This window comes from Callorhinus ursinus, unplaced genomic scaffold (genome assembly GCF_003265705.2).
Source record: "Callorhinus ursinus isolate GAN/ISIS: 27379988/994484 unplaced genomic scaffold, GSC_fseal_2.0 scaffold74, whole genome shotgun sequence".
NCBI classification, from domain to species: Eukaryota; Metazoa; Chordata; class Mammalia; order Carnivora; family Otariidae; genus Callorhinus; species Callorhinus ursinus.
In genome coordinates this window covers 3,236,241-3,262,726 of record NW_027397136.1, presented here as the reverse complement: position 1 = coordinate 3,262,726, position 26,486 = coordinate 3,236,241, and the positions used below count along the sequence as shown (strand labels likewise).

The 26,486-nt window shown below is 46.5% G+C and overlaps 1 protein-coding gene across 1 annotated transcript in view; it reads right to left on the bottom strand.

Moving 5' to 3' along the window:
• The window catches only part of NINJ2 (ninjurin 2), a 76,600-nt gene extending 50,439 nt beyond the window's left edge, over positions 1-26,161 (bottom strand). The window contains exon 1 of the mRNA XM_073886942.1: positions 25,973-26,161. Coding sequence (XP_073743043.1) covers positions 25,973-26,146 — 174 coding nt within the window. The 5' untranslated portion in view covers positions 26,147-26,161. The remainder of the gene's footprint in view (positions 1-25,972) is intronic.
• Positions 26,162-26,486: the final 325 nt, after the last annotated feature.

Genomic DNA, 26,486 nt, shown 5'->3' with positions numbered 1-26,486 from the left:
CTGGATCCTGACTGACGACTCACCACCTCCGTGTGCGGCCCACCTCCAAAGGCAGCGACGCGCTAAGTGCTGCAGGGGCTGAGGAAGGGCGAGACCAGGCGCCCGGCTTCAAAAGAGTTTCACACTCGCTGAGCAGAAAAGGTAAAACATGGGAAAATATGGCAGCGTGGCTGAGAGTAGAAACAGTGGAGTTGAGCTGCCTGGTTCAAATAATAGCATTTCCCTTACAGGAGTACTATTAAGGATCAAAGAGTTCAGGTAAACTTCTTGGCACAGTACTGGCACAGAGTGAGGATTCCCCGAATGGTTTATTATTATTATTGTTATTAAGTTAAATAATAACAACAGACCTGAAAAGCAACAAGGCAATAGGGGATTTTCCAGGCCATTCTCTTGGAGTTAATCTTCTTTTTTGTGTTTTTTTTTTTAAAGATTTTACTTATTTATTTGACAGGGAGGGACACAGCGAGAGAGGGAACACAAGCAGGAGCAGCCAGACTGGGGAGGGGGGCTCGACCCCGGGACCCTGGGATCATGACCCGAGCCGAAGGCGGACGCTCAACGGCTGAGCCGCCCAGGCGCCCTAGAGTTTGACCTTCTCGATAAAAGAAGATCCTGTCCTTCATGTTTATAGATTCCCCCCAACATCCACGCCCAGTGCCTTGCAGTCGAACAGGTGCTCAAATATTTGGGGCGAATATAATTAACGGCATTTCTACTTTCCGCTACAAGGAACCCTAGGACAGTGGGGTCAGGGAAAGCTTCGTGGAGGAGGTGAGGTTGAAGTGAAACTTAGCAGGTTGGGCGGCTTGGGATGGACAAAGCAAAGTGAAGAGGACTCTGATTCTAAAAGCCTAGAATGGGCTGGGGGTTCAAGAGAGGCAGGGGAGACTGGGAGAGCACAGCCGTGGCACGCCACGCGCACTAGGGAGGACGCCAGTGTGCCCAGAACCCGGGCTCTGAGTGTGGGGCTAGGCCCAGAGGGGGAGCCAGAATCCCCTGGGGCTAGATTTGGGGCCTAGTGGCGGAGCTCACGAGCTGCTCAAGGGATCCTGGCCAAAATCTGAGTCCTGTCTGTCCTTCCGGCTCCTCTTTCACATCCTGTTCCAGAACGAGGCCTCAGGGTGTGAAGACGTCCACAGAGACAGGCCAGGCACTGAGATGGGGAGCTGCAGTCCAAGGATCGAGGCTGAGCCTGTAGAGGCCTGCATGATCCCTCCACAGCTTCCTTCGATCCCCAGGCGCAGCTGACAAACTGCTTTGCCAGGAGAAGTGACCACTGTCCCCAAGCCTCTGACAGGCCTCTGTGTCATGACACTTTCCACAAGGGAAAGCAGGGTGCAGATTTTTTCCCTTTTTGAGTATTCTTTGAGAAACTCTCTGAGGATTCTCTTCCCCTCCCAGAGGGTAGGAGCCAAATGGTTCTGTGCTCAGAATGATACTTACAGTGAGTGTTCACACACAGTGGACGTTCTTCCTGTCCGGAGTGCAGAACGACTGACATGACAGTTTTGAGCACTTCCTCATTTTACAGCCAAGGAGAGGAGAAAGCCCATAATCATAAGAATGCTTCCACAATATATGCCAGTCCTTAGGCTACACACCTTGCACTTAATGCTCACAATAATCCTACGAGGCAGAGGGGCGCCTGGGTGGCTCAGTCGTTGGGCGTCTGCCTTCGGCTCAGGTCATCGAGCCCCGCATCGGGCTCCCTGCTCTGCGGGAAGCCTGCTTCTCCTTCTCCCACTCCCCCTGCTTGTGTTCCCTCTCTCACTGTCTCTCTTTCTGTCAAATAAATAAATAAAATCTTTAAAAAAAAAATCCTATGAGGCGGATCCTGTTATTAAGGAACTTGTCCAAGGTCGCATAACTAGTAAGCAGGTCCTACAACCAGTAATGTGGGATTGGCAGTCTGGCTCCATTGGCCACCATGCTGTTACCTGGATGGAGGTAGCATGGGTCTGATGAGGGGAAAGTGGGGACACAACCCAGGAATCCTGTCTTCTAAATCGGTCCACCAGTGTCTAGGGGATGAAAACGAGAACTTGAGTCCCTGCCGTCCCGAAAGCCTCACCCCAGTTCCTATCCTCCAGTAACTCTAAGATCGAGTGAAATTTTACCAAACTGCTCCCCATTCCTTCCTCAGGACACTGAGAATGCACTGGGGGCCACGTGCCTGTAAGGCAACATTTTTTTTTCCCATTTTACAGAAAATGGTAAACACCTGACAATCGAGTTTCTGAAAGAATGTGGCTGAAGAAAGAAAGAAGGAAGGAAGGAAGGAAGGAAGGAAGGAAGGAAGGAAGGAAGGAAGGAAGGAAGGAAGAAAGAAAGAAAGAAAGAAAGAAAGAAAGAAAGAAAGAAAGAAAGAAAGAAAGAAAGAAAGAAAGAAAGAAAGAAAAGATAATTATAGCCAGAGTGGGCCACTGCTTTCTACAAGCAGGACAGCTGCTTCTAAGTATAGCCTGCAATGCAACTCTTGCTGATCTCAGGGTTGTGAGTTCGAACCCCATGTTGGGGGTAGAGTTCACTTAAAAATAATTAACTAACTAACTAACTAACTAAATAAATAAATAAATAAAATTTCGCCTGCAAAATGCAAATCCCCAATGGGCACAGCCCCCTCACCCCATTGGCTTTTCCTGCCCAAAGGCTGGTGTGTGCACCTTGGGCCGCAGTCTCCCCTCTGAGAGGCCCCAGCTCAGGCATGTCCCCTCTTGGGGAAGACAGGGAGGAGGAAGAGGGTCAGTTTTCTGCTTAATGTTCCGGAGGGGAAGCAGCTGCTTCTTAAATGTGTGCAGGGATCAAGGGTGTATTTGAAAACATTGTAAAATGTCTTCAACTGTTGAGCAAGGAAGGGGTTGAGCCCTGGGGCTCTGGAGGGGAAGAAGGAAAGGCGAGGTACAGAGGGCTTGTCGGGGAGGACTCAGCAACAGCCCATCACAGGTTTGGGACCGGGGTCTTGCCAGCTCATTTTCTTTCTAACCCAATGCCAGGCACTTGTACTCAAGTACAAGACTTGAGTCCTGTACTCCACCCAGCAATTTGGAGACAGCTGTGGGTATGCATATAACAGAACAGGATGCTCTCTGGACAAAAGTTCTGAAAGAAAACCAAAACGGAAGACTAGCCTCCACGCCCCCGCTGGACAGTCTCTAATGACCCTTGGGGAATGTTCCGGACATGCATGGGCATCTGCAAATTTACTCACCTGAGAGTTGCTTCTACCTCCTGCTCCCTGGGATTAGAAACAGGAAGTGCCAAGACTCTCCTTGAGTTGTCTCTGTGTTTTGTTTTTTAATCACAGTGATCCACAATCCCTTCTCCTGCTCCTCACCCCATTTTCAGTTAGGGTAAAAAGGAGGTGAAAAACAAAACACCGAAGCACAAAGGTTTTGAGAAATTCTATACTGAAACTCCTGGAAGGCTGGAATTAAGTATAAAGAGGGTAGAACTCCAGATTTCTGCCACACCTCTTGCCGGGGGTGTGGGGGGCTGAACTTACTATATGTCCTTTATTTATATATTTATTTATTTATGAAAATATTTTATTTATTTATTTGAGAGAGAGAGAGAGAGAGAGTGTGCGCACACACAGGCACACGCACGAGCAAGGGGAGGGGCAGGGGGAGAGGGAGAAGCGGACGTCCCGCTGAGCAGGGAGCCCAATGCGGGGCTCGATCCCAGGACCCTGAGATCCTGACCTGAGCCCAAGGCAGACGCTTAACCAACTGAGCCACCCAGCCACCCACTATATGCCCTTTAAAAATGAGGGGAAATTTTTCATCGCTTCCAAAATTATACCAGAAAGGTATGCACATGAGAAAGTCGATTGTGAGAAAGCCCAAAATATTTGGTAAGGATGCTCAAGTTGGGGAAGTTCAGCTGAAATAGCAATTTGTGGGTGGAATATTAGCTGGGAATTGGCTGCAGAATTACCCATAGTTTGACGGGACGCTGTGGGGGAGGAGGAGCATGAAGTTTGTGCTCAGGCTCAGGCTGTGGTAAAGCAGTCAGTAAAGCTAGTTCTGTGTGCTCAGGGTTTAAAGTCCTCACCGGCCCCAGGGTATCCAAGGCACGACCAGTAAGTAGAATCAGAGATTCCATTCAGCAAAAGCAGACAGGAAAACAAATTCTCTCTCTCTCTCTCTCTCTCTCTCTCTCCTTTTTTTTTTTTTTTTTTTTGTTGTTTGTTTGTCCTGGTTGAAAACCGCACACAGTAGCCATCTGAAGAAATTCCAGTGTCGGGAGTGTTCAGGCAGGGGAGGGAGGATAAAAAAGCAGCCAACCTCTGACCACAGGGGAAATCAGCCTAATGGCTCCTCAGATGCCATTGTCTAGCCCGGAGCTCTGGAATGTTCACGGGGTGTCCTTGCATATCCCATGATTCTAGCGCATGAGACACTTCTTGCTTATCCTCTCGTTTCCTGTGACCCCCAATATGGCCACTGGCAAGGCTCGACATTCCTGTCTGGGACTGAGCAGCTTGAACCACTTGTGCGCATCACAGGTAATCTTCAGCTGCTGTGGGAGAGCGCTGAGTGAAGAGAAAGTGCTAGGTCCTGCTGAGCATCTAGGGGAATGGAGGTGGGGTGAAAGCTCTAAAAGTCAACTGCAGGGGTCCCCAGTTTTTGGGTACCATTTCTTTTTTTTTTTTCCGAAGATTTTATTTATTTATTTGAGACAGAATGAGAGAGAGAGAGAGCACATGAGAGGGGGGAGCATCAGAGGGAGAAGCAGACTCCCTGCCGAGCAGGGAGCCCCATGCGGGACTCCATATCCCGGGACTCCAGGATCATGACCTGAGCCGAAGGCAGTCGCTTAACCAACGGAGCCACCCAGGCGCCCTTGTGTACCTTTTCAACACAAATTCTAGTTGATCCACTCATAGCTCTGGAAAACTTGACCTTTTGTAAAAACGAGGAAACTAAAATTACAGCCCTGCCTGTAGCTTCGTAGTTTTGGAAACATGGCACCACAGTGAGGCAATCTGGGTAGAGCGCCAAACCAAACCAGAACCAAGAGTGGAAATTTTAAGCCATTAACACGGAAGATTAGTGGGTCTACTTGAACTTAGGCAAGACCTGACAGGATTTTAGATCCAGTGCATTTTCTAACAGTGAATTTCAATTAACAAGGGTTCTGAAACACACCTCAATCTGACATTGGACTTGGGGCAAAGATCTACTTTTCTTTCCAGGGAAGTCTTATGATAACTGAATCAATTCCTCTCCTCTAAAAACATCCCCTCCTGGACAAATCTACCTAAAATAGAACCACCATCCTTTATTTTAAAAATTAATCATGTCATTTAAGAACTTTTAAGGGTATCCTATTGTCTTACTGAATCCAGCGCACACTCCTTTGCCTGGTTATTTAAAAATCCTACATAATTTAGCCCCACCCCACCTATCCACTAGTGCTCTCCCCCACACACCCTCTGATCTACTTGGGCTGGCCTTCTCACTGTCCCCAAATGGCTTATTCATTCCTGCCTTCGTTTTAATACCTGTATTCCTCCCCTTCAACCTCTGAACCTGAACTTACTCTTCCTCTTTAAATATCTCGGAAAGACCCCACTTTTGGAGATTTTGCCAGCGATTTCCTTTTTCATCTTTTCCATCTCTAGGTGATTATCTATCTATATCATCTATATCTATATCTGTATATTCTTTGCCTCCCCAATTACACTGAAAGCCACAATGGATATAAATTTTATGTTACAGTGTCCCACATAAATTGTGCTCAGTGAATAACTGTTGATTAATAGCAATTCTTCTTTCATGAATTAAAGGCTGAATGCACACACAGAATCAGTCTCATTCCCATCACATGGGATTTCAAGACAGCATAACTTGCAAACATATTTGGGTCCTCTAGGTTTGGTAACACAGGGGAAAAAATGTAAAGAATGGTTGTGCCTAAGAGAGCAAGGGATGGGTTCAAAATAGAATAAAATGCTTGTTCAACACTGACAATTTGAATGCTAGTCTGAAAATTGGGCACCTCCAGAATGTTTGCATTCTTCCTAGCATTCAAATCCAGGGCACCATAACATTAATTAATTAATTAATTCTTTTGCGTTTAAGACTTTCCCTCCTGGTGGTGACTGGGTGGCTCAGTCATTAAGCGTCTGCCTTTGGCTCAGGTCATGATCCCAGGGTCCTGGGATCCAGCCCGGCATCGGGCTCCCTGCTCTGCAGGGAAACCTGCTTCTCCCGCTCCAACTCCCCCAGCTTGTGTTCTTTCTCGCTGTGTCTCTCTCTGTAAATAAACAAAATCTTAAAAAAAAAAAAAAAAAAGACTTTTCCTCCTTATTCCCTCCTTGATGGAGTGGGTACTAGGATAAGAAAGAGTTTGGAAGAAACCATATATTTCTTAAAATGGAATAGAGCAGACATATAGACCAATGGAATAGAGTCAGAAATAATAAGCCAGAAATAATTGATTTTTGACAAGGGTACCAAAACTGTTCAATGGGGGAAGGGCAGTCTTTTCAACAAATGGTGCTAGAAAAACAGGATATTCCCATATGCAAAAGAATGAAATGGGATGCTTATCTACATCATATACAAAAATTAAGGTAGAATGGATCAAAGACCTAAACTTAAGAGCTAAAACTATCTAACTCTTAGAAGAAAACATAAGGGAAAATCTTCATGACATTGAATTTGGCAATGACTTCTAGGATATGACACCAAAAGCAGAGACAACAAAAGAAAAATACGCAATTTGGACGTCATCAAAATTAAAACTTCTGTGCAAAGGATACTACCAAGGGAGTGAAAAAGAATCCACAGAATGGGAGAAAATATTTGCAAATCATATATCTAATAAGGGACTAATACACAAAACATGAAAGAACTTCTGGAACTTAAAGAACAACAACAACAAAAACCAATTCAAATGCAGACAAACAACTTGAACAGACATTGCTCCAAAGAAGATACACAAATGGCCAAGAAGCACATAAAAAGATACTCAGTATTATTAGTCATTAGGGAAATGCAAATCAAAATCACATTGGGGGCACCTGGGTGGCTCAGTAGGTTAAGCGTCTGCTTTTGGCTCAGGCCATGATCCCGGGGTCCTGGGATCGAGCCCCGCATCGGGCTCCAGGGAGCCTGCTTCTCCCTTTCCATCTCCCCCCTCCTCATGCTCATGCTCCCTCTTTCTCTCTCTCTCTCAAATAAATAAATGAATAAATCTTTAAAAACAAACAAACTCACATTGAGATACCACTTCTCACCCATTAGGATGTCTATTATTTAAAAAAAAAAAAAGGGTGCCTGGGTGGCTCAGTTGGTTAAGCGACTGCCTTCGGCTCAGGTTATGATCCTGGAGTCCCGGGATCGAGTCCCGCATTGGGCTCCCTGCTCAGCAGGGAGTCTGCTTCTCCCTCTGATGCTCCCCCCTCTCATGTGTTCTCTCTCTCTCTCTCTCTCTCACATAAATAAATAAAATCTTTAAAAAAAAAAGAAAGAAAAAGAAAAAATATTGGTGAGGATGTGGAGAAATGGGAAACCTCATGAGAATTGGAAGCTGGTAAAAATGTAAAATGATGCAGCCGCTATGGAAAACAGTATGATGGTTCTTCAAAAAGTTAAACATAGAGTTACCATATGATCCAGCAACTCCAGTTCTAGGTATATGCCCAAAATAATTGGAAGCAGGGACTCAAACAGATAATTGTACACAAATGTTCATAGTATTCAGAATTCACAATAACCAAAGGTTAGAGGAAACCCATTTGTCTGTCAAAAGATGAATGGGTAAACAAAATGTGGTATATACATGCAAAGGAATCTTATTCAGCTTTAGAAATGAAGGAAATTCTGACACAGGCTACAACATGGATGAACCTTGAAGACATTATACTAAGTGAAATAAGCCAGTCACAAAAGGACAAGTATTGTATGTTACTATATGAGATACCTAGAATAGGCAAATTCAGAGAGATAGAAAGTAGAATGATGGTTGCCAGGAGCTGAGGGTAGGGGACACAGGAAATTACTGTTTAACGGGTATGGGATTTCTGTTTGGGATGATGAAAACATTCTGGAAATAGGTAGTAGTGATGGTTGTACATATTATGAAAGTATTCGATGCCACTGAATTGTATGCTTAAATGTGGTTAAAATGATAACTTTCATGGTACAGATATTTTACCACAATAATTTTTAAAAAGAAAGAAATAGCACCTGAATCCAACCATGAGGAAATAATCAGCCCAAATTGTGAGTCATTCAGGAGCACCTGGCTGGCTCAGTTGGTAGAGCATGCAACTCCTGATCTTGGAGTTGTAAGTTCAAGTCCCGCGTTGGGTGTAGAGATTATTTAAAAATACTTTTAAAAAAAATCTTTACACATGAAAAGATACTCAACATCACTCATTGTCAGAAAAATACAAATCAAGGGGCGCCTGGGTGGCTCAGTCGTTAAGCGTCTGCCTTTGGCTCAGGTCATGATCCCAGGGTGCTGGGATCGAGCCCCGCATCCGCCTCCCTGCTCGGCAGGAGACCTGCTTCTCCCTCTCCCACTCCCCCTGCTCGTGTTCCCTCTCTCTCGCGGTGTCTCTCAAATAAATAAACAAAATCCTAAAAAAAAAAAGAAAAATAAAAATCAAAACCATGAGCTACCATCTCACACCTGTCAGAATCACTAAAATTAACAACACAAGAAACAACAGGTGTTGGCAAGAACGAAGAGTGACAGAAAGGTGAACCCCCTCACACTGTTGGTGGGAATGCAAACTGGTACAGTCACTCTGGAAAACAGTATGGAGTTTCCTCAAAAAGTTAAAAATAGAGCTACCCTATGACCCAGCAATTGCACTACTAGGTATTTACTCAAAGGATACAAAAATACAGATTCAAAGGGGTACATGCATCCCGATATTTATAGCAACATTATCAACAATAGCCAAACGATGGAAAGAGCCCAAATGTCCATCAACTGATGAATGGATAAAGAAGATGTGGTGTATATATACAATGGAATATTACTCAGCCATCAGAATGAATGATATCTTCCCATTTGCAATGCCATGATGGAGCTAGCGTGTATTATGCTAAATGAAATAGGTCAGAGAAAGACAAAGACCGTATGATTTCACTTATATGTGGAATTTAAGAAACAAAACAGATGAACATAGGGGAAGGGGGAAAAAAGAAAAAGAGAGGGAAACAAAGCATGAGAGACTCTTAATGACAGAGAACAAACTGAGGGTTGATGGAGGGAGGTGGGTGGGGGATGGGCTAGATGAAAGTTGGGTAGTGGGGCGCCTGGGTGGCTCAGTCGATTGAGTGGCTGCCTTCGGCTCAGGTCATGATCCCGGGTGTCCTGGGATGGAGCCCCGCGTCGGGCTCCCTGCTCAGTGGAGAGCCTGTTTCTCCCTCTCCCTCTGTCTGCCACTCTGCCTACTTGTGCTCTCTCTCTCTACCTCTCTGTTAAATAAATAAATAAAATCTTTAAAAAATAATAATAATAGAAAGATGGGTACTAACTAGAATTTAAATAAAAAATTTGAAAAGAAAAAAAATGTGGGTCATTGTACAAAACGACTCAGCTGCACTCTTCAGAAATGTCAAGATGACGATAGGACAAAAAAAGGGAGTAGGGTGCTGTGGCAGATTAAAGACGCCCAATGCAATGACTAATCCTTGATTGTATAAGAGCTCTAGAGGGCATTGTTGTGTGGCAATTGGGAAAAGTGAATATAAACGGTGTATGAATGTGAAATTTCTCTAGAATGATGATTAACATTGGGCTTAGGTGGGAGAATACCCTTCTTGGAAGATACATGCTAAAGTATTTAAGGATGATGTCTGCAACTTCCTTTCTAATGGGGAAGAGGGTGCATCTATAAAAAGAGATAAAGTAAATATAGCAAAATTGATGAATGTAGGGGAAGAGTTTACAAATATTCATTGGTCCAGTTTTTCTACTTTTCTTTATTGGAAAATAAAATATTACAGGAAAAATATAGTCTAGTCATGTGGTGCCCAAATGATCAGGGTAACACTGACATTCTGTGACTCTGTGAGCAAAATGTTGATCTGTTTGCCACAGTGGATTATTCCATTTTACTGAACTGACTCCCCAGGGTTGCCAGAAGAAGCTGGCATGGAGTATTTGGGAGGTGAGACTAGATGCTCCTGGCAACAGCAACTCTTTTTTTTTTTTTTTTAAGTTTTATTTATTTGTTTATTAGACAGAGAGATCGCACAAGCAGGGGGAGTGACAGGCAGATGGAGAAGCAGGCTCCCCACCGGTGAGGGAGCCCGATGGAGGACTCGATCCCAGGACCCTGGGATCATGACCTGAGACAAAGGCAGACGCTTAACTGACTGTACCACCCAGGTGCCCCAACAACAGTGACTCTTGACTGGGCCTTCCATTCCTTTCCGGGGTTGCTTCTCCGCCCTCCCAAAGCACATAGCATCTGTGCTGTCTTCCTTGACCGTTTCAGGATCTACTGTGTTGCATTCTTGTGTTTTAAGCCCCCAAAGCCCAGGCCATGTCTCACTTTTTTTTTTTTTTCCCTAGTAGGCTCCACGCCTGGTGTGGAGGCCAGTGCAGGGCTTGAACTCCTGACCCTGAGATCAAGACCTGAGCTGAGATCAAGAGTTGGATGCTTAATGGACTGAGCCACCTAGGCGTCCCGTCTCACTTTTCTTAGAACACTCCCTCTGCCAGCATGCCCAACCCCATGCTTTGTACGGAGCTAAACCGCCTAAGAAATATTTTTCTATTAATTGACTATCCACTATCCCATCAATATAGACAGAAAGGCAAGCATGGAAGTACAGGTGGTCAAGGCTAGAGGCAAAAGGTTTATCCCAACCAAGGTCTTAAGATGATGCCAGGTAGGGCCTTGCAGAAGGAATATCAAGTATAGGCTTTGACACAGTCTAATTCTCTGTGGCAACCAGGTGTTACTGGTTTAGGTAGTGATTGGTGCTTAGGGGTGGGGTAAAAGAAATACAGCCTTGGCTAAAGCTTATGAATACCTAAGCACAGAATGTCCCTAACTAGGCCCCATGGGGCAACTGCTCTCACAACCCTGTGAATTCTTCCAAAGGAAGCGGAGCCAAACAAAGGACTGAGGATCTCAAGAAAGGGAGTTCTCGGGGCACGGGCGTGGCTCAGTCGGTTAAGCATCTGACCCTTCATCTCAGCTCGGGTCTTGATCTCAGGGTTATGAGTTCAAGCCCCACACCAGGTGTGGAGCCTACTTAAAAAAAAAAAAGTTTTCACGTGGGTTCCTTGAGCAGAGTCGCTGTGCCTTAAAGAGCTTATCTGCACCACTTGGGATTCAAGGAGAACAATAGGAGCCTCTACCAGAGGCTGAGGTGAGAACAAACCCCTGCACTGCTCTAGGGAGGCTCTGCCCACATGCCCAGCGAGTTGCAAGAGAACGTGTAGGCCTGCCGCATTCCACCTCTAGCTGAGACACCCGTGTTCCGCTGTGTTGCAGCTTGTTAAGGGAGTGTAGACTTGTCTTTCTCGTCTTGAGTCATTTTTCAATGAGGCTAGAAGAATGAGAACTAATGGGTGAATTTCCTCTCTACCCCAGCCAGGAGGCAGGCTCTAGGCTCCATTGTGATATACAATGTATTGTTATTTCCTATTAAATCACAAGCATTGACACTTAGTTCTGAATTCCATTTAGTATTTTATTACATAACCTCTTGTTTGGGTCTGTGATTATTTCGTCTGAGTCCCGAATTTCCCCACCAGCCTCTTGGAGAACTACAGTCTATTCTACTTTACCACCTATGCGTCCCTCCCACATTTTGGACTGGACACAGTAAACACGAGATACACAAGAAATATATGGGACTGTGTAAATAATCTGTTCTATATCCATATTACCACACAGCAGTGAAAAAGAGTGAAGTTAAAAAGAATCTCTCCGACATGGAGAGACTTCCAATTCATATTAATGTGTCAAAAAGAGAAAAAGCTATCAGGTACAGTATGAAACCCTTTATGCAGAAGGGACTAGTAGAAGAAACAAGGGTTTGGTTTACATATCTGTTTATTTCCTTCCTCGTTTTTTCCCCTGGCCAAAGACATTGTTATAACTAGTGGAGTAGAATTCAGCAATTTCCTTTTCAAAAAGAACTGCTGTTAATGTTAATAAGGCAGTTAACATGGGACTTGCTGCAATAATGTCACATTTATGTAGCACGGACACGAAGCAGACATTGTTCTTAGTGTTCTACGGGAATTAATAGTCCTGTAAGAACGTGAGGCACAGAGGGGTTAAGGAATTTACCTTAGGTTAGACAGCACACCGAGGAACTGGAAGACCCGGGATTCGAACCCAAGCAGTCCAGCTCTAGAGCCTCTATTCTTAACCACTATGCTAAAGGTGTCCGATCAATGGCCTCTTTCCCCACCCCTCTCCTACCTTCTCTGTGTTTCTACATCTTTGGTATGTCTCAACGATGGCTCTCAGATCACTGTGTGAGAATTAACTGGAAAGGAAAAAAAAAAAATCCCATTCCCCCACCTTAACCTATGGCCTCATCTATGGATTTGAGGTTCCGAGGTACCTATAAGGAGGTACTGATGCCTTCTGGAAACTATGTGTGGGCTGTTACTGAGAGATCACGACCATTTGCCATGTCTGTATTGAGTCATGCGATATACATAGGTTTCCTTGGCAAGTGCCTCCTGAGGACGGTGGTAGTCCCAACTTTGGATCATCACAGGCGGAACCTCAGCCTCATAGGCAAGACTGATGATGGTCCAGGTGTAAGGAATCCTACCTGATGGAAGGTGGGGCGTGGACCAGATAACTTTTTGAGGATCGAAGGTAGGCATATTTTACCTTCTCAAAGCCGTGAGGCATTCTGACGGATGCTACCTGAAAGCAAATTAGGACGCTTTGCTCCAGGCCCAGGTCCCCAGTGTGTGTTGGAGCTTAGTGCTGTTTCAGATTAAATCAGCATGCTTCAAATTTGCCAGCTATTATCACAGCAATATGTATCCCCAGTTCACACATGGAATGTTTGCTCTCTGGCAGCCAAATGCACTTGGAAATGGCAGTGATGATCTCATAAAGCCGGAAAGCTGAGCAGTTAGTCAGATGATTAACATGTTATTGAGATGGAGGAGTTGAGCATCACTTAATGAAAATATCTGGGTATTGCAGAATCAGGAGTTTCCAAACTTGGGGGCAGCTTAGGAACCCTCACATCCAAAGTCCTTATTTTCCAAATGTGGAAACTGAAGCTTTAAAAAGGGTTAAATATCAGGGCTCCTGGCCGGAGAAAAGTTAAAATGTATTTCTTCTAGTACAATACACTATAGAGAAACAGCCCTGCTGGCTGGCTCAGACCTCCCTTTTCATGGTTCCAGAACCTTCTGTGCTCAGCTACTGTCAGTAACGCTTCCTCCCTTTTCAATGGTATTCCTTATTTTTAAATGACCTGTTTGTATTGTTTACTCATATGTAAAAAAAAAAAAAAATCATCCCCACCGCCCCCCTTCTGTGGCTTCATTGCTGCAGACTTGTTCTAATTTCAGTAGCAGAGGAATGGATGCTATAGGTTGAAAATGGGGGTGAGAAGTGATCTTCATAAATTGTTTGCATGCCCTGTGTCTAGGGATCTTCTGATATAGGTCCTCCAGGTGGGTTTCAGGCTTCCCTCTTATGTAATTATGTTTACGAGGTGGAATTATTTGACAATTTGCTTGTTCTATCTTAAAATACTAAACACCAGCCCTTGCCTTACTGATGTCTCATCAAAACAAAAATCCTTGTCTTTCATAATGCTCTCTGGCTTTCAAAGCTGCTTCTCAAACAGTCCTACCCTCTCACTGAGAAGGAGTTGTTCTGAGGACAAGCCATGTGTGTAGTCTGAGGAGCACAAGGAGGATGGGACCCGGGAGATTGTTGTCCTTCTCAAGCACTCTGAGCACCAGAAGACGATTGTATTGAGTTGCTCCCGGTGCCTCACTTTCCCCTTCTCAAGACTGTTTTTGTTTATGCTTGGTTTACGGGTGAGTTCCAAGTGGAGAGGCTTTGGACAAAGGCAATGGCTTGTTCTCTCTCGGCAGGATGAAGGGGAGAAGGGGTAAGCGCAAGGGTGGAGGAATGTGCCCTCAGCCAGGATGCCTCTCACGGAAGTCAGGAAAGAATTCCAGATCACTAGTTTTGATTAGATCTCTGTGCTGAAGAGACAGGCTCTCGGGGAATCTTTTCTAATATTGCCCCAGGGCTAGGTTATTTCCTAGTCTAGCCCCCAAAAGTGTTTCTGAAGACAATGTGACTTTAGGGTAGAATTTGGCTGCCCACCATCAGTTTTCAACATGCTCCTGCCAAAGGCCTCACCCGGAGAGCATGACGGGGGGGGGGGGTAAGTGCCCAGCGATGGAGTCAGACAGCCTAGGATGTGAAACCCCGTAGAACGCTTTGCTTGCTGTGACTTTCAGCAAATTAACTTCTCTGAACTTCAAGTTTTTTTCATCTGTAAATTGGGGTTAATGAGAACTACAAAGTTGCTCTGAAATAGAAAAATAAGTATGTAAAGTGCCTGCTTGATATGAAGTGCTCAGAAAACGGTAGCTATTATTATTAGCAACTAAGGGATGCCTAAGGGAAACTCAGCAGGAAACCGAGGACTCCGGGCGAAGAAGGAACCGAAAAAGCCCCGACGCGGCTCCACCCACCGCGATCCGCAAGTGCGCTCGGGGAGGGGGGGAAGCAGGAAGAGGCCCCTCGGCCTTCCCCGGACCCGACGCCAGCCGGACCATTAGGACCGGAGCCGGAGGCTGGGCCGAGCCGGGGTGGGCAGGGGGGTGTTTTGCTTCAGCAAAGGGTGCGGACGGCCCTCGGCCTTCTGCAGGGGAAGGAAGAGGGACAACCACCTAACAAAAGCTCAAGGCCAGCCGTCCCCCCAAACAGGCCCAGGGCCGGACGGGGAAGCGAGCCCTTCGACCGGCTTCCCCCTTCTCCGCCGGCGCGGCGGGAGTCAGCTGACCTGCGGTCGCCGCCGCCAGCCCGCCCCGCCCCCGGCCCCGCCCCCTCCAACGCCGCGGCCCCGCGGCCCCGCGCGGCGCGAGCCTCCCCCCGCGGCCAATGAGCGGCCGCCTGGCCGCGCGGCCTCTTCAGGCGTCCCCCCCCCCCGCACTGCCCCGGGCCAGTTGGGGCAGGGGACGGCGCGCTCTCCCGGGGTCCCTTCACGGACGCGGTCTCCTACTCATGAAAGGAATATTCACATTCCCAGGGCGGCCTCTGCCAGTGAGCGCACCTCTTAAGGGCAGGCCGGCTGCCCCGAGGCTCGCCGTGGCCACACTGTGCCGGCTCTGTTCTGGAGCTTTCAGAGCATCCACCGAGGGCTGCCCCGAAACACTGCGCCTTTTCTTCCCTCCCAAACCAGCCCACCTGTGACCCTAATTGACCCCGTCCCCTCCAGCTGCGGGCCAACTCCGCCGTCGGGAGACGGAACACGCTCGCAGCAGACCTCAGTCTCCAGGCCCGGGCTGGAGGAGGGGAAGGGAGGGTGGTTATTTGCAAGTATCAGGACTGTTTACGGTTTCGGAAGCTCCGGCCCTCAGGCCTAAATCCGCCTTCTCTTCGAGAAGGAACACTTGATCCCGCCCCGACCACGTGCCCGCAACTTGACTTTTGTCCTCTCGCCTAATCCTCACAATCTCCCCCTCCCCCCCCCTTAGAGGGGGTGGTATTATTCTAGTTCTGGAAACGGGGAAACCAAGTTTCTGAGAGAGATTGTACAACTTCTGAAGGTCTGGTTTGCAACGAAACCATAGTTTTTTTCTACGTGACTGGGCTTCATACCAGGACGCCAAGTAGTGTCTAGACTCAAACCCCCATGGGTTCCCTTGTTTGTTTGGGGGAGCAAACGGCAAGGGCCGTAGATATTCCCTAGAGCAAAGATAACTTTTTCAGGCCCTTTTTACCCCGTAGGAGCAGTCAGTCCACTGTGGAGACCCCTGGCCAACTCCCCTTTTAAGTCTTAGGTAAGTGTAAGTCATCTGCCCCTGACAGCACCCCTGTAACCCTTTTTTGGTAGTCCTTATGACACCGCCTGTTGCAATTTCCTTAGCTATCTCCCTCTGTAGAGGGCGGGAAGCTACCTGAGTGTAGTAGGAAAGAGATCTTGACTGTATTCTCAGCATTTGGCTGACCTGCCAGGCGTGGTCCAGCTCCCAGGATGCAAGTGTGGAGAAGGGGCTCCATTTGAAAAGTACTGAACTAGAGTTTGGAGGTTATTAAAAGTAGGGTCGGAAGGGAAACTGGAGACAACTATAAAAAATTGACCTTTCAGAAGCACAGCAATAATAATAACAATGGCTAGTATGTATTGTTTATCATGTAGCAGGCATCGTTCTAAGTGCTGTAGTCCAGTGCTCCCCAAACTTAAATGTGCATTCCAGTCACCTGGGTCTCTTGTTACCTGGAGAATTCTGATCAGTACATCTGGGTGGGGCCTGAGATTCTGCATTTCTAACCAGCTCCCCTGTGATGGTGCAGGAATCATACTTTGCATAGCAAGGCTTTGGTGTGTTAATTGATTTTACCCTCTTAAAGGCATTATAAAGTAGGTATCACTATTCCTATTTTATACACAAGGAAGCTGAGAGGTTAAGCACTTATGAACTAAGGTCAAATAAACTGCAGGGCAATGAGGGAGGGGGGAATGGTGTGAGCAGCTATAGTTGTGGAAGAAGAAACCCAATTCTAAGCCAAGGAAAACAGTATTTACAAAAGCCTGGCACGCAGGGAAAGTGGCAAGGGGCTGCAGCGAGGGCTGCTTCACCTGTTAGACACCATGTGTGTAGTACTCATGAGCTTTCCAAAGGCCCCAAATATTTGAGAACTGAAAAAAATGTATTGGCACCTACATGCGAAAACTGAGCGTTTAAGTGAGTCATTTCAACACTCAAATCATTAAAAACCCTTTCAAAATTTTTACATTAAAAAAATCATATTTAGTGAACGATAGGGGTCTACTTTAATACATTTGATAAAAATGGAGTAGGGCCTCCCAAGCCTAGGGCCTACTAAGGACAAGATAGCCCTGGCCACACTGGGTTTGGATGTAATCCTGGGGGCAGCTGGGAACCACTGATAGAAGCAGGAAAATGTTCTCTGTGGCTACAGTGAAGAGAATGGATCCGAGGGAGGCCAGACTGGAGGGCCAGTGGCTGGAGACCAGATAGGCGTTTATAGACTTCCAGACTGCAAGACAATCTCTGCTTGGTGCCAAGATTAGCATAAAATGATAGCTTTATACAACCCAATTATTGTTTGATTCCTCCAGCCCCTATCTGACTCAGCATTCCAGATTTACTTAAGATTTGGGGACAAATCCCTTCTCACTAAGGGTTGTTACAGTCTGGGGGAGGTGTGTTAAGAGCACACACTTGAAGCAGACTGCCTCGGCTCCGCTACTTTCTGGCTGTGTGGCCTTGCATAAGTGCTTTAACTTCTCTGAGCCTCAGATTCCTTATTGGGTATAACACATTCCTCATGGAATTTAAACTTTATATACAGTGCCTCCCACAGAATAGGTACTTTTAAACAAGAGGCAGCTGTTAATCATATATGTGCCATTATTCTGAGACCTGGTTGGGTTTTCGTGAGGCAGGAACAGAGGCTGGGATAAATAATTTCATCTTTTCATCCATTTTCTGTGGTAGAAATTATTATCCCCATTTTGCAGATAAGGAGACTGGGGCTCAGAGATTAGACAGCTCAGTGAACTAGCAGCAGAAAGTGGGAAACCTGCAAGAGCTGGAATTTTGTTTTATTTTTACTTCTTTGTGCGCACTCTTTCCAGCCGTCAACATCTGCTGCTTCCACCAGTCTTTAACCGGTCCAGAACCCATTTCCCTTAGTCATGGCACAAATCCGTCATGATGCCAAAGCCACACCGCGGAGCCACTCTCCTGGGGCTCCACCATTGCCTTTCTTCCCCTTTCCCTAACCTCCCTGCTACCTTGCCCCACCCCCACCCCGCCCCCACCCCTGATTTTACCGCCTCTGGATTTCCCTTATTAAAGAGACAGCTTGTCTCTTTGCGAATCAGACAGAACCGCCCTAGACTGGGATGCCTTCCAGAGTACCTCCCTTTAAAGGGAGTAGATAAGTAGGTCACATCAGGATGGTAGGGGAGGAGGCCGACTTCTAATGGGAAGGAGGAAAAGTACTGCAGATCACGTGGAGAGTGGAAAACAAAATAACAGGGCTGCTCTCTATCTGTCTGCTTCTCTCTATCTCTCCATCTCTAGGTCTCAGTGGCTACTCTTGGGAAAAGCACGTGGGGACCCCACAGGCCACACTTAACTCTTGGGGTTTGGGACGCCACTGGAAACCGCATCTCACCCTTAGTTCTCCTCGGTCCCATCCGGCCTCCTCTTCAGGTACCCCCACAACCAGCGGGATATGTCTTCCTATGCAGAGAGGAGAGATCTCAGCTTGGACAGAGGATTTGGGGCTCCTGTCCAATTCCTGCTCCTCAAGGGCCTGAAAGCACCGAGCTCTGCGGCTTGAAGTTTCCACGGGGCTGGGAAGGTGCTGGCTTGGCAGCGATTGCTGGGAGCAGCCCGGGATCCGGTTCCCAGAGGTTCTGCTGTGGCAACCAGGACAAGTCCCGGGCCTTGCAGGATAGCTGCTCCCCACTCCCACCCCAAACCCTGTTGAAGGCAGTTCAGCGCAAGGCATGTGGATGAGCACTAAAGGACACAGACAGCTGTGAAAAGCAGCAGACACAGACAGGACTCGGCATTAAAGGCCCAACACTGCCCGCCCTGCCTCGCCCTGCCCTGTTCTCCCTCGGCCGGGACCCAGCCCTGTTTGAATCCAATCACGGGGCGGTCACATCTCTAGGAAACTGCCGCTGAAGGGCGGTGGGAGTGGAGGTCGTGACTGCGGCAATGACACCAGCCCAGCTGTGTGCAGATGAGGACGGAAAATGGGTGCCCAGGCAGAAGATGGGTCCCTGGGCTCAGTGCCTGGGAGACAAGGCCTGAGTCTTGCGCCTGGGGCTGAGCAGTCCCAGTTCCCTGCACCGGGCTTTGGAAACGGAATAGGATTTTCCGTTCCCTTGGCGTGGAGGCTGGTGGACCGCCGGCTCTGAGGCTCACGGCTTTAGGATTCGGGTTAGCCTTCGCGTCCGACGCTCCAGATTGCAGAATGCAGCTAGGTCCCACCTGGCGGCTGCCCCCTCCCCAACCCCCCGCCATTCTTGTGCGCTCTTTGCTCCACCCCTACAGGAAGGGAGTCCTCCCTCACCTCCACCCCGGGTGTCTGTGCCCTGTGCGCAAGTCCCACCCTTGCCCACGGTTGCTCTTCTCCCTCCGTGTGAGGCAAGGCCAGGTGACAGGACAGAAACATCCATCTTCACCTGGGCCCTTCATTCCGCTTCCTCTCTCCCGAGGCTTGTCTAACACGCTCTTCCCCAGGCTGGAGTCAGCCCACACCATCTCTCATCAAGTGGGTAGAAATCCCCACAGGTATGTGGCAGGGTGGCAGTGCCCCCATATTGAAACAAGGGACTCAGATCCTTTGTGCTCTCAGAAAGTGACAGGGAGCTCCTCGTGCCTGGCATCCCATCCAGCCTGGGCCTCTTGCTTTGCCGGCAACCCTGCCTGATTCCGATCCCTGCCTTACTCCAGGTCCAGCACAAGTGCTACTCCTTGGCTTATCTAGGATTGCCTGGGAGGAAGGAGGCCCAGGCTTGGAGCCTCCATCCCAACCCCCCACACGAGTCAGCAATGTTTCTGGGCAGTGGTTCTGAAACTTCGGAGAGTATCAGAATTACCAAGGGACTGGTTAAAATACAGATTGCTGGGCCCCGGTCGCCAGGGTTCCTGACTTAGTAGGTCTGGAGTGGGAACCGAGAATTTGCATTTCTAACCCGTTCCCACATGATGGGGTACTGCTGCTCCAGCGACCACGTTGGAAAACCACGGAGGGGGATGGGCATTAAGGAGGGCACATCATGTGATGAGCACTGGGTGTTATATGCAACTGATGAATCACTGAACACTACATCTGAAACTAATGATATACTACATGTTGTCTAATTGAATTTAAAAAAAATGATTCAAGAATTCAAAAAAAGAAAAGAGAAAGAAAGAAAAGAAAACCACGGAGCTAGAGTATAGCAAATGGAAAAACTAGGTTTGAGTCCTTGCCCTGCCACTTTCTTGCTCTGCTATCTTGTACTTGACCTTTTTGAGCTTCACTTCCTCTTCCATTAAAGGTGGAGTAAGGACCACTGGACGGTTGTTAGGAGGATTAGATTCCATCATGTATTTGGAAGAGCCTCTCATTGTTCACGGCAAATTGAATTATGAATTAGTCAACAAATATAGTATAGATTGAGGATTTTGTTGTCCATTGCCTATTCTGCCCAATGTCATGGCTGACTTTGGGCAGATTGTATGTGAGGATTCTAAGACCTAGTTAAACATCACAACTCCGGACTCAGTTTTTTCTTCTATAAAATAAGGCCTTTGGTCTACTAGACTAATGACCCCTCCAGGTCCCACAGAGGAAGAAGCTCAACACTGGGAGGCACCTTAGGTCTTGGGAGGCATAGCCTCATCCCTTTTCCTTGCCCACCCCTTTCCAGGACCCCCACCTGCAAGCTCAGGTGCTTCGGCGGAGCAAAGAACATCAGTCACCAGAGTCACTGGTCAGCTCATCCTTGAGGAGAGTAACGTGGCCTTCACCGTCCATCATGATCTGGTTCCCACGTACCTTTATAATCATATTTCCCACTGTTCTTCCTCCATTCACCGTGGAGCCTAAGCAAATTGGACTACTCGTCCTTCCCCAAATACACCCTGTGATGCTCTGCTTCCAGCCTTTGTTGTCGCTGTTCTCACCACCAGAATATCTTCTACTGGTCAAAGTCCTATTCAAAGTTTAAGCAATGACTACCTCCTCCAAGAAGTCATCCCAGATCCTTCTGCCATCCGGCTAGTTAGCTAGCTATTATCTTTGATTCTGTGTCTCTACTGAATACACATGATTGTATATTTTTCTTCAGGTGATAGAAGGACAAGTTACTGCAGTTGTCAGGTATGAGATCTACTTCAATCAGGATGCAACCACCTCACCCCCTACTTGTATCTGATGTTGTCCCTCTGAAGGGGCTGCATAGAAACTCAGTGGTCTGCAGGTTTGTCCCTGGATTTCACATTCCTAAAGTCTGTTCTTGAAGCATGCTGAGACATAAAAAACAAGAGTGGAGATACTATGTAAAACTTTTAAAAAGAGGGATGGCCACTTACAAGGAGATGCCTACTTACACAAAAGACTAGTCAGCTGTTTATTTTCTATGGTAATCAGAGTCGGGAATAAATATATATGTGTGTATATATCTGCTCATAGTCACAGATTTACTCATTTGCATATAGGCACATCTGCTTCTCTAATTTTCTTTTTTAAACTACAGGGTTTTTTTCCTATTCTAAATATATGCGTTGGTGCAAATGTGTAAAGGAAATAAAAAGTAAAAATAAAAGTAAAGTAAAAGAAGAAAGTAAGTCATTCATAACCCAAAAATAACCGGTATTAACGTTTTGGTGTCTTTGTTGTAACTAGTTTTCCTGAACATTATTTACTCTATGTAATTTTTAAAGGAAATTGGGATAAAAGGTTTATATACTTCTGTATCCTACTTTTTTGATTTACATATGATTAACGTTTTGGTATTCCTTTAAATATTATTGCCAAACACTGGAAAAAATTATTTCATGATATCCCCTTACAGATGTACCAAAATTTATTTAATCATCCCCTCATTGTTAGATACTCCTTTTTGCTATAAACAATATTTCAGTGAACATCCTTATATATCTGAACACATGTCTTATTATTAGGCCCATTCTAGAAGTGGGATTACTGGGTCATTTTTCTTTTTTAAAGATTGTGTTTTTTTAAGTAACCTCTACACCCGATGGGGGCTCGAACTCATAACCCTGAGATCAAGAGTCACATGCTCCACCAACTGAGCCAGCCAGGTGCCCCATTCTGGGTCATTTTTAAGTCTCTTGATATACACTACCGAACTGTTTTCTGGAATTTCCATTTGGAAATACCTCCAGAGTACTTTTTCTATCACCCTCCTTCTACTCATACGTAATTTTTACCTCCACTCCCATTGCATTGTCTCTTGCTGTACTTAACCCTTTCTACCTTGAATTTGCATTCAGTGTGTACAAGTCTTCGTTCCCCTCCCAAGAGGCCATCTTTGACCATCTTCATGTGACCCTCAACATCCAGCAAGCAAAGGGCCAGCGGACTGCATCTACTTAGGTAAATCTGTCAGCAGAAGAAGAGCTCCATTTTGGGAAGGAGCAAGGAGAGTGGCTTGAACTCCCTACTTTGGGGTGGGGTTGCGACACTGGTTGAAGGGGAAGAAAGCGATTGTCTTCCACCCTTTATACATCCAGACTCTGGGAGTGGGGGAAAGATGGAAAACTAGTCAAGTATAGAGCCTAGAAGAGGAGCCACCTTAGCCCCCTGGTAGGGCTGCCACTCAGGGTAGAGAGAGGGCAGAAGTTTGGAGGCCACAGCCTCAGGGCGAGGAAGGAGAGGAAGCCATCCCAGTCTCACAGGTTTGGACCTCGGAAACACCTCCAACACTGATTATAAAGGGTTCAACTGCTGTTTTTGTTTTTGTTTTTGTTTTTTAGATTAGAGTTTCCCAAATGTCAGTTGTACACACACACACACACACACACACACACACACCTGGGATTCATATCATCCAGGCCAGTGACACTTCTGAACAGTTAAGGCAGATACAATTATTAAAACGTTCAGGGTGTGCCCATGACATTCACAAGGTCTGAATAATGTCTTAAAACCTATCATGCCACTTATTTTAGCCTCAACCTGAGCAATAAAAATTTTGAAATCACAGGTTTGATGGATTCATTACCTTTTTTGTAATACTCACGAAAACTATAAAGATGGCCATTCCAATAAAAAATTCTCAGCCAGTGGTAGTCCCCATTGGTGGTATTGTACCACATTTTTGGGAAATACTGTTTTATCTGAACAGTTTCTCTATATTAAAGTTGTATATATTTCTTCCGCTTAATTATAAGCTTTCAAAGGTCAGGTATCATAGTTTATTGGGTGCTTCGTAGAGTGTTGAAGCTCAATAAATATTTGTTCTCCCTTTGGTTTGGTTCGTCTGGGTAATGGGATGGTGAGGAATAGGAATTAATCTATATACTAAACATAAATGAAGTCTCCAAGATCAGGATTATAAGAGGGAGATCGATATTTATACGGTAAAGAGAGTTGTCCCTGTTTAAATACTGTGCCATCATTATTTTGACTTGGGTTTTGAGGTGTTCAGGGTGGAAAACAGTAAATCATCCACATACTTTCTAGCTGTCTTTCCTGGGGTAAATAATAAATACATTTGCAAGTTTAAGAATTAGTCTTGGGGCTTTAAAAGAGAGTAACACTATTTAGCTCATGCAGAATTCAACCCACCATAATGACCTCATGAAATAAGAACACTTTTCCATACTAGCCAGCACAGAGGGAGCTAGAGTCATTGATCAGTAAATATCTGTTAATGAAATGGCTTAGCTACAGTCAATATATCTTTACCATCCCTGGAAAACATTTCTCAGAAACAGAGGGACTAGTATTTACTCTGTACATAATATTCTAGGGTCTTTATATATGTGTTTCCTCTGGATTTCCTGTGGTAGTTGCCACGTGAGGAGAGGGTAAAATCATACTACTAGGGGACAGGTGCTGCCGCCTCTCCTTAATCCTCACGTGCCTTCTTCCCAGAAGATCGAAGTGCCTGTTCCTGAAAAGGGTCCAAGACTTAATCGGATCCAGAGAGCTGGACAAGAAGATGTGGAAACTCATGGATGACCTTCTGGCCAACCAAAGAAATGACCAAAGGAAGGTGGGAATAAGATACCAGAATAAAAGAGTGTAATAGGAGAAGAGAGCATAACTCTAGCAAAGAGAAGGGCACCCTAACACTTCAGTTACCTGCCAGAAATCGAGACATTTATCAAGGCCTGGCCAGCAATTGTCTCCTCCTTAGTTCCACCTACCTCTTTCTTTCTGAACCGTTCTTTCAAATGTCGAGTCCTTAGCCCAATAACTCAGGATTGTTTAACTCATGGCGCACAAGAAACTTGTACTTCAGAGACTGAAAATGAGCAATACTGTTTCCTTAGCTACTAAGGATCCAATGGAGACAAGAACTAGAGGAAGGAAAAAGAAAATACACCGCAGGGGGGTGCCTGGGTGGTTCAGTCAGTTAAGCGTCTGACTTGGGCCCAGGTCATGATCTTGGGACTGTGGAGCAAGTCGGAGCCCGGCATCAGGCTCCCGGCTCAGTGGGGAATCTGCTTCTCCCTCTCCCTCGGCCCCTCACCCTGCTTGTGCGCTCACGCACTCTCTCTTTCTCTCAAATAAATAAATAAAATCTTTAAAAAAAAAATACACCCCAGGGTCAGAAGACCTGGGTTGAGGTTCTGAGTCAGGGGATCCCCTCTAACTCATGGTTTCCTTAAGTCAACCACTTACACTTATTTTCTGAGCAACTACTGTGTACCAAGCATTGCCCTGGGCACTAGGGATATAGCAGTGGAAAAAACAGAGGAGGTCCTGCTCTAATGGCATTTCTGTTCTGAGATTGATTAGATTGGATAAGTAATCAAACAATGTAACTTCAAATAGTGAGCAGGGCTATGGAAGAAATAAAGCAAGTGATAAAGACAAATTGAAAGGAGGGTTCCTCTACAGAGGGTGAAGGGAAGGTCTCCCTGAGACAGTAACATTTGAGCTGAGATCTGAATGTACTAGAAGGAGCCAGCCAAGGGAAAGAGTATCCTGGGCAGCAGGACCAGCAAGCCCTGAGTTGGGACCACGTTTGGGGCTGTCTGACAGTCAGGGAAAATGACCCTGTGTTGCTATTGTCCTGGACCAGTGGTTTTGACACAGTACTCCGGGTGATCTTAGGACTTCCCTGGTCGTGTCTCAGGGGTGGTGGGGCTGGGGGCGGAGGCTCTGCCAGGCCCGCATCACCCTGCCCAACACACACAGCATCTCCTTTTCCACCTGAAGCATACACTGAGGTGTTGTTGAAGCTTTTGCCTGAAGGACAGATGCCATGATCAAAAACCTTGGTCTCAGAAGTCCTTCTCCACTCTGTAATTGTCCAGCTCTATGAAACTTTACCGTACAACTTCTATGATTCCTACAGAAGGGTTGACTTCATCCACTAGACAGAGTCAGGGAATGCCAGTTCCAGGGACCTGTCTCTTCTCTCACCAGAACCACCCATTGCCTTCCCCTACAATGATGGATCGGAACATCTGCTGCCCTCCAAGCCTGTCCCAGGTAGCCAGGGACACACATCTCTGCCTCCTTCTAGCCGATTATACTGGCTTCCCTTTTTTTGCCCTGGCGAAGTAAGACACTCTGTCCTACACAGCAGAGCTTTGTGGAGAGAGCCGAGGAGTGGTTCCAGTTTTTTCCAACCTGTAAAAGGCAAAGTTGGCCAGCTGCCTCTCTTTTTAACTCTAAAACTCGTATCTTTCCTTGTCTCCAGAGAACCGCCCGGCAGCTCTCAAATAAGTCTCGACTGTGCTGGGGTTTGGAGGAAATATCTGTGCCGAATGTAAAATCATCTTCTGGTAACGCGAATCTAATTAGCTCTTTGACTGACAAGAGGAAGCAGAGGCCAAGAGGGATTTAAACAATCCCTTTCTCACATATTTCAAAACAAAGCAAAGAACCAGACAGAGAAACGGAAAGAGAATAAAGAGACAAAGCCTAGGGAACATTTGGAGAAGGGGGTGAGTAAGAAAGAAAGAAAGGGGGGGTAGGGGGAGAATATCAAGTGACCAAAATACTAATCCTTCCTTTCTTCAACGTTACATCTGCTCCCCATCTCCACCCTCTCCTTGCTCTCTCCCAGAGAGAACTTACTTGGAGGTCGATGATTTCTCTTTCTGATTCCATCCTGCTGCCCTCAAGTGCCTTCACACGCACCGGCGCTGCTAACAGACTGCGTGGGCTACTCCCGGCTTTGCTGTCTGAGTCTCGCCTGCTTTCTTGGGGTGGGAGAGAGCACACAGCTGGCGGGACAGACCTGCTATTCATCCATCGGATGTGGGATGCCTGTCCCGGCCTCAGCCCCTGAGGGAAGCATACACATGCATACACTTGTGTGCTCGTGTGCGTGCGGGTGCGCGCGTGCATGCATGTGCACTCCTGGGGGTGGCATGGGGTACATTGATAGGTGGCCTTTTGAGTTGGTAGTGACAGCATTGTTTTCTCTAGTGGTGCCAATGCCCCTCCAGCCCCAGAGGGGCCAGCCGAGGTCACTCAGCCTGCTTTGAGTTAGTAGTTTTACTTAATGGCATAGAAACCCTGTGGATTTATCAAGGAAATTGAAAAACAGCCTGAGGATGCTGTCCGACTTCACACTGGTGGAGCTGAA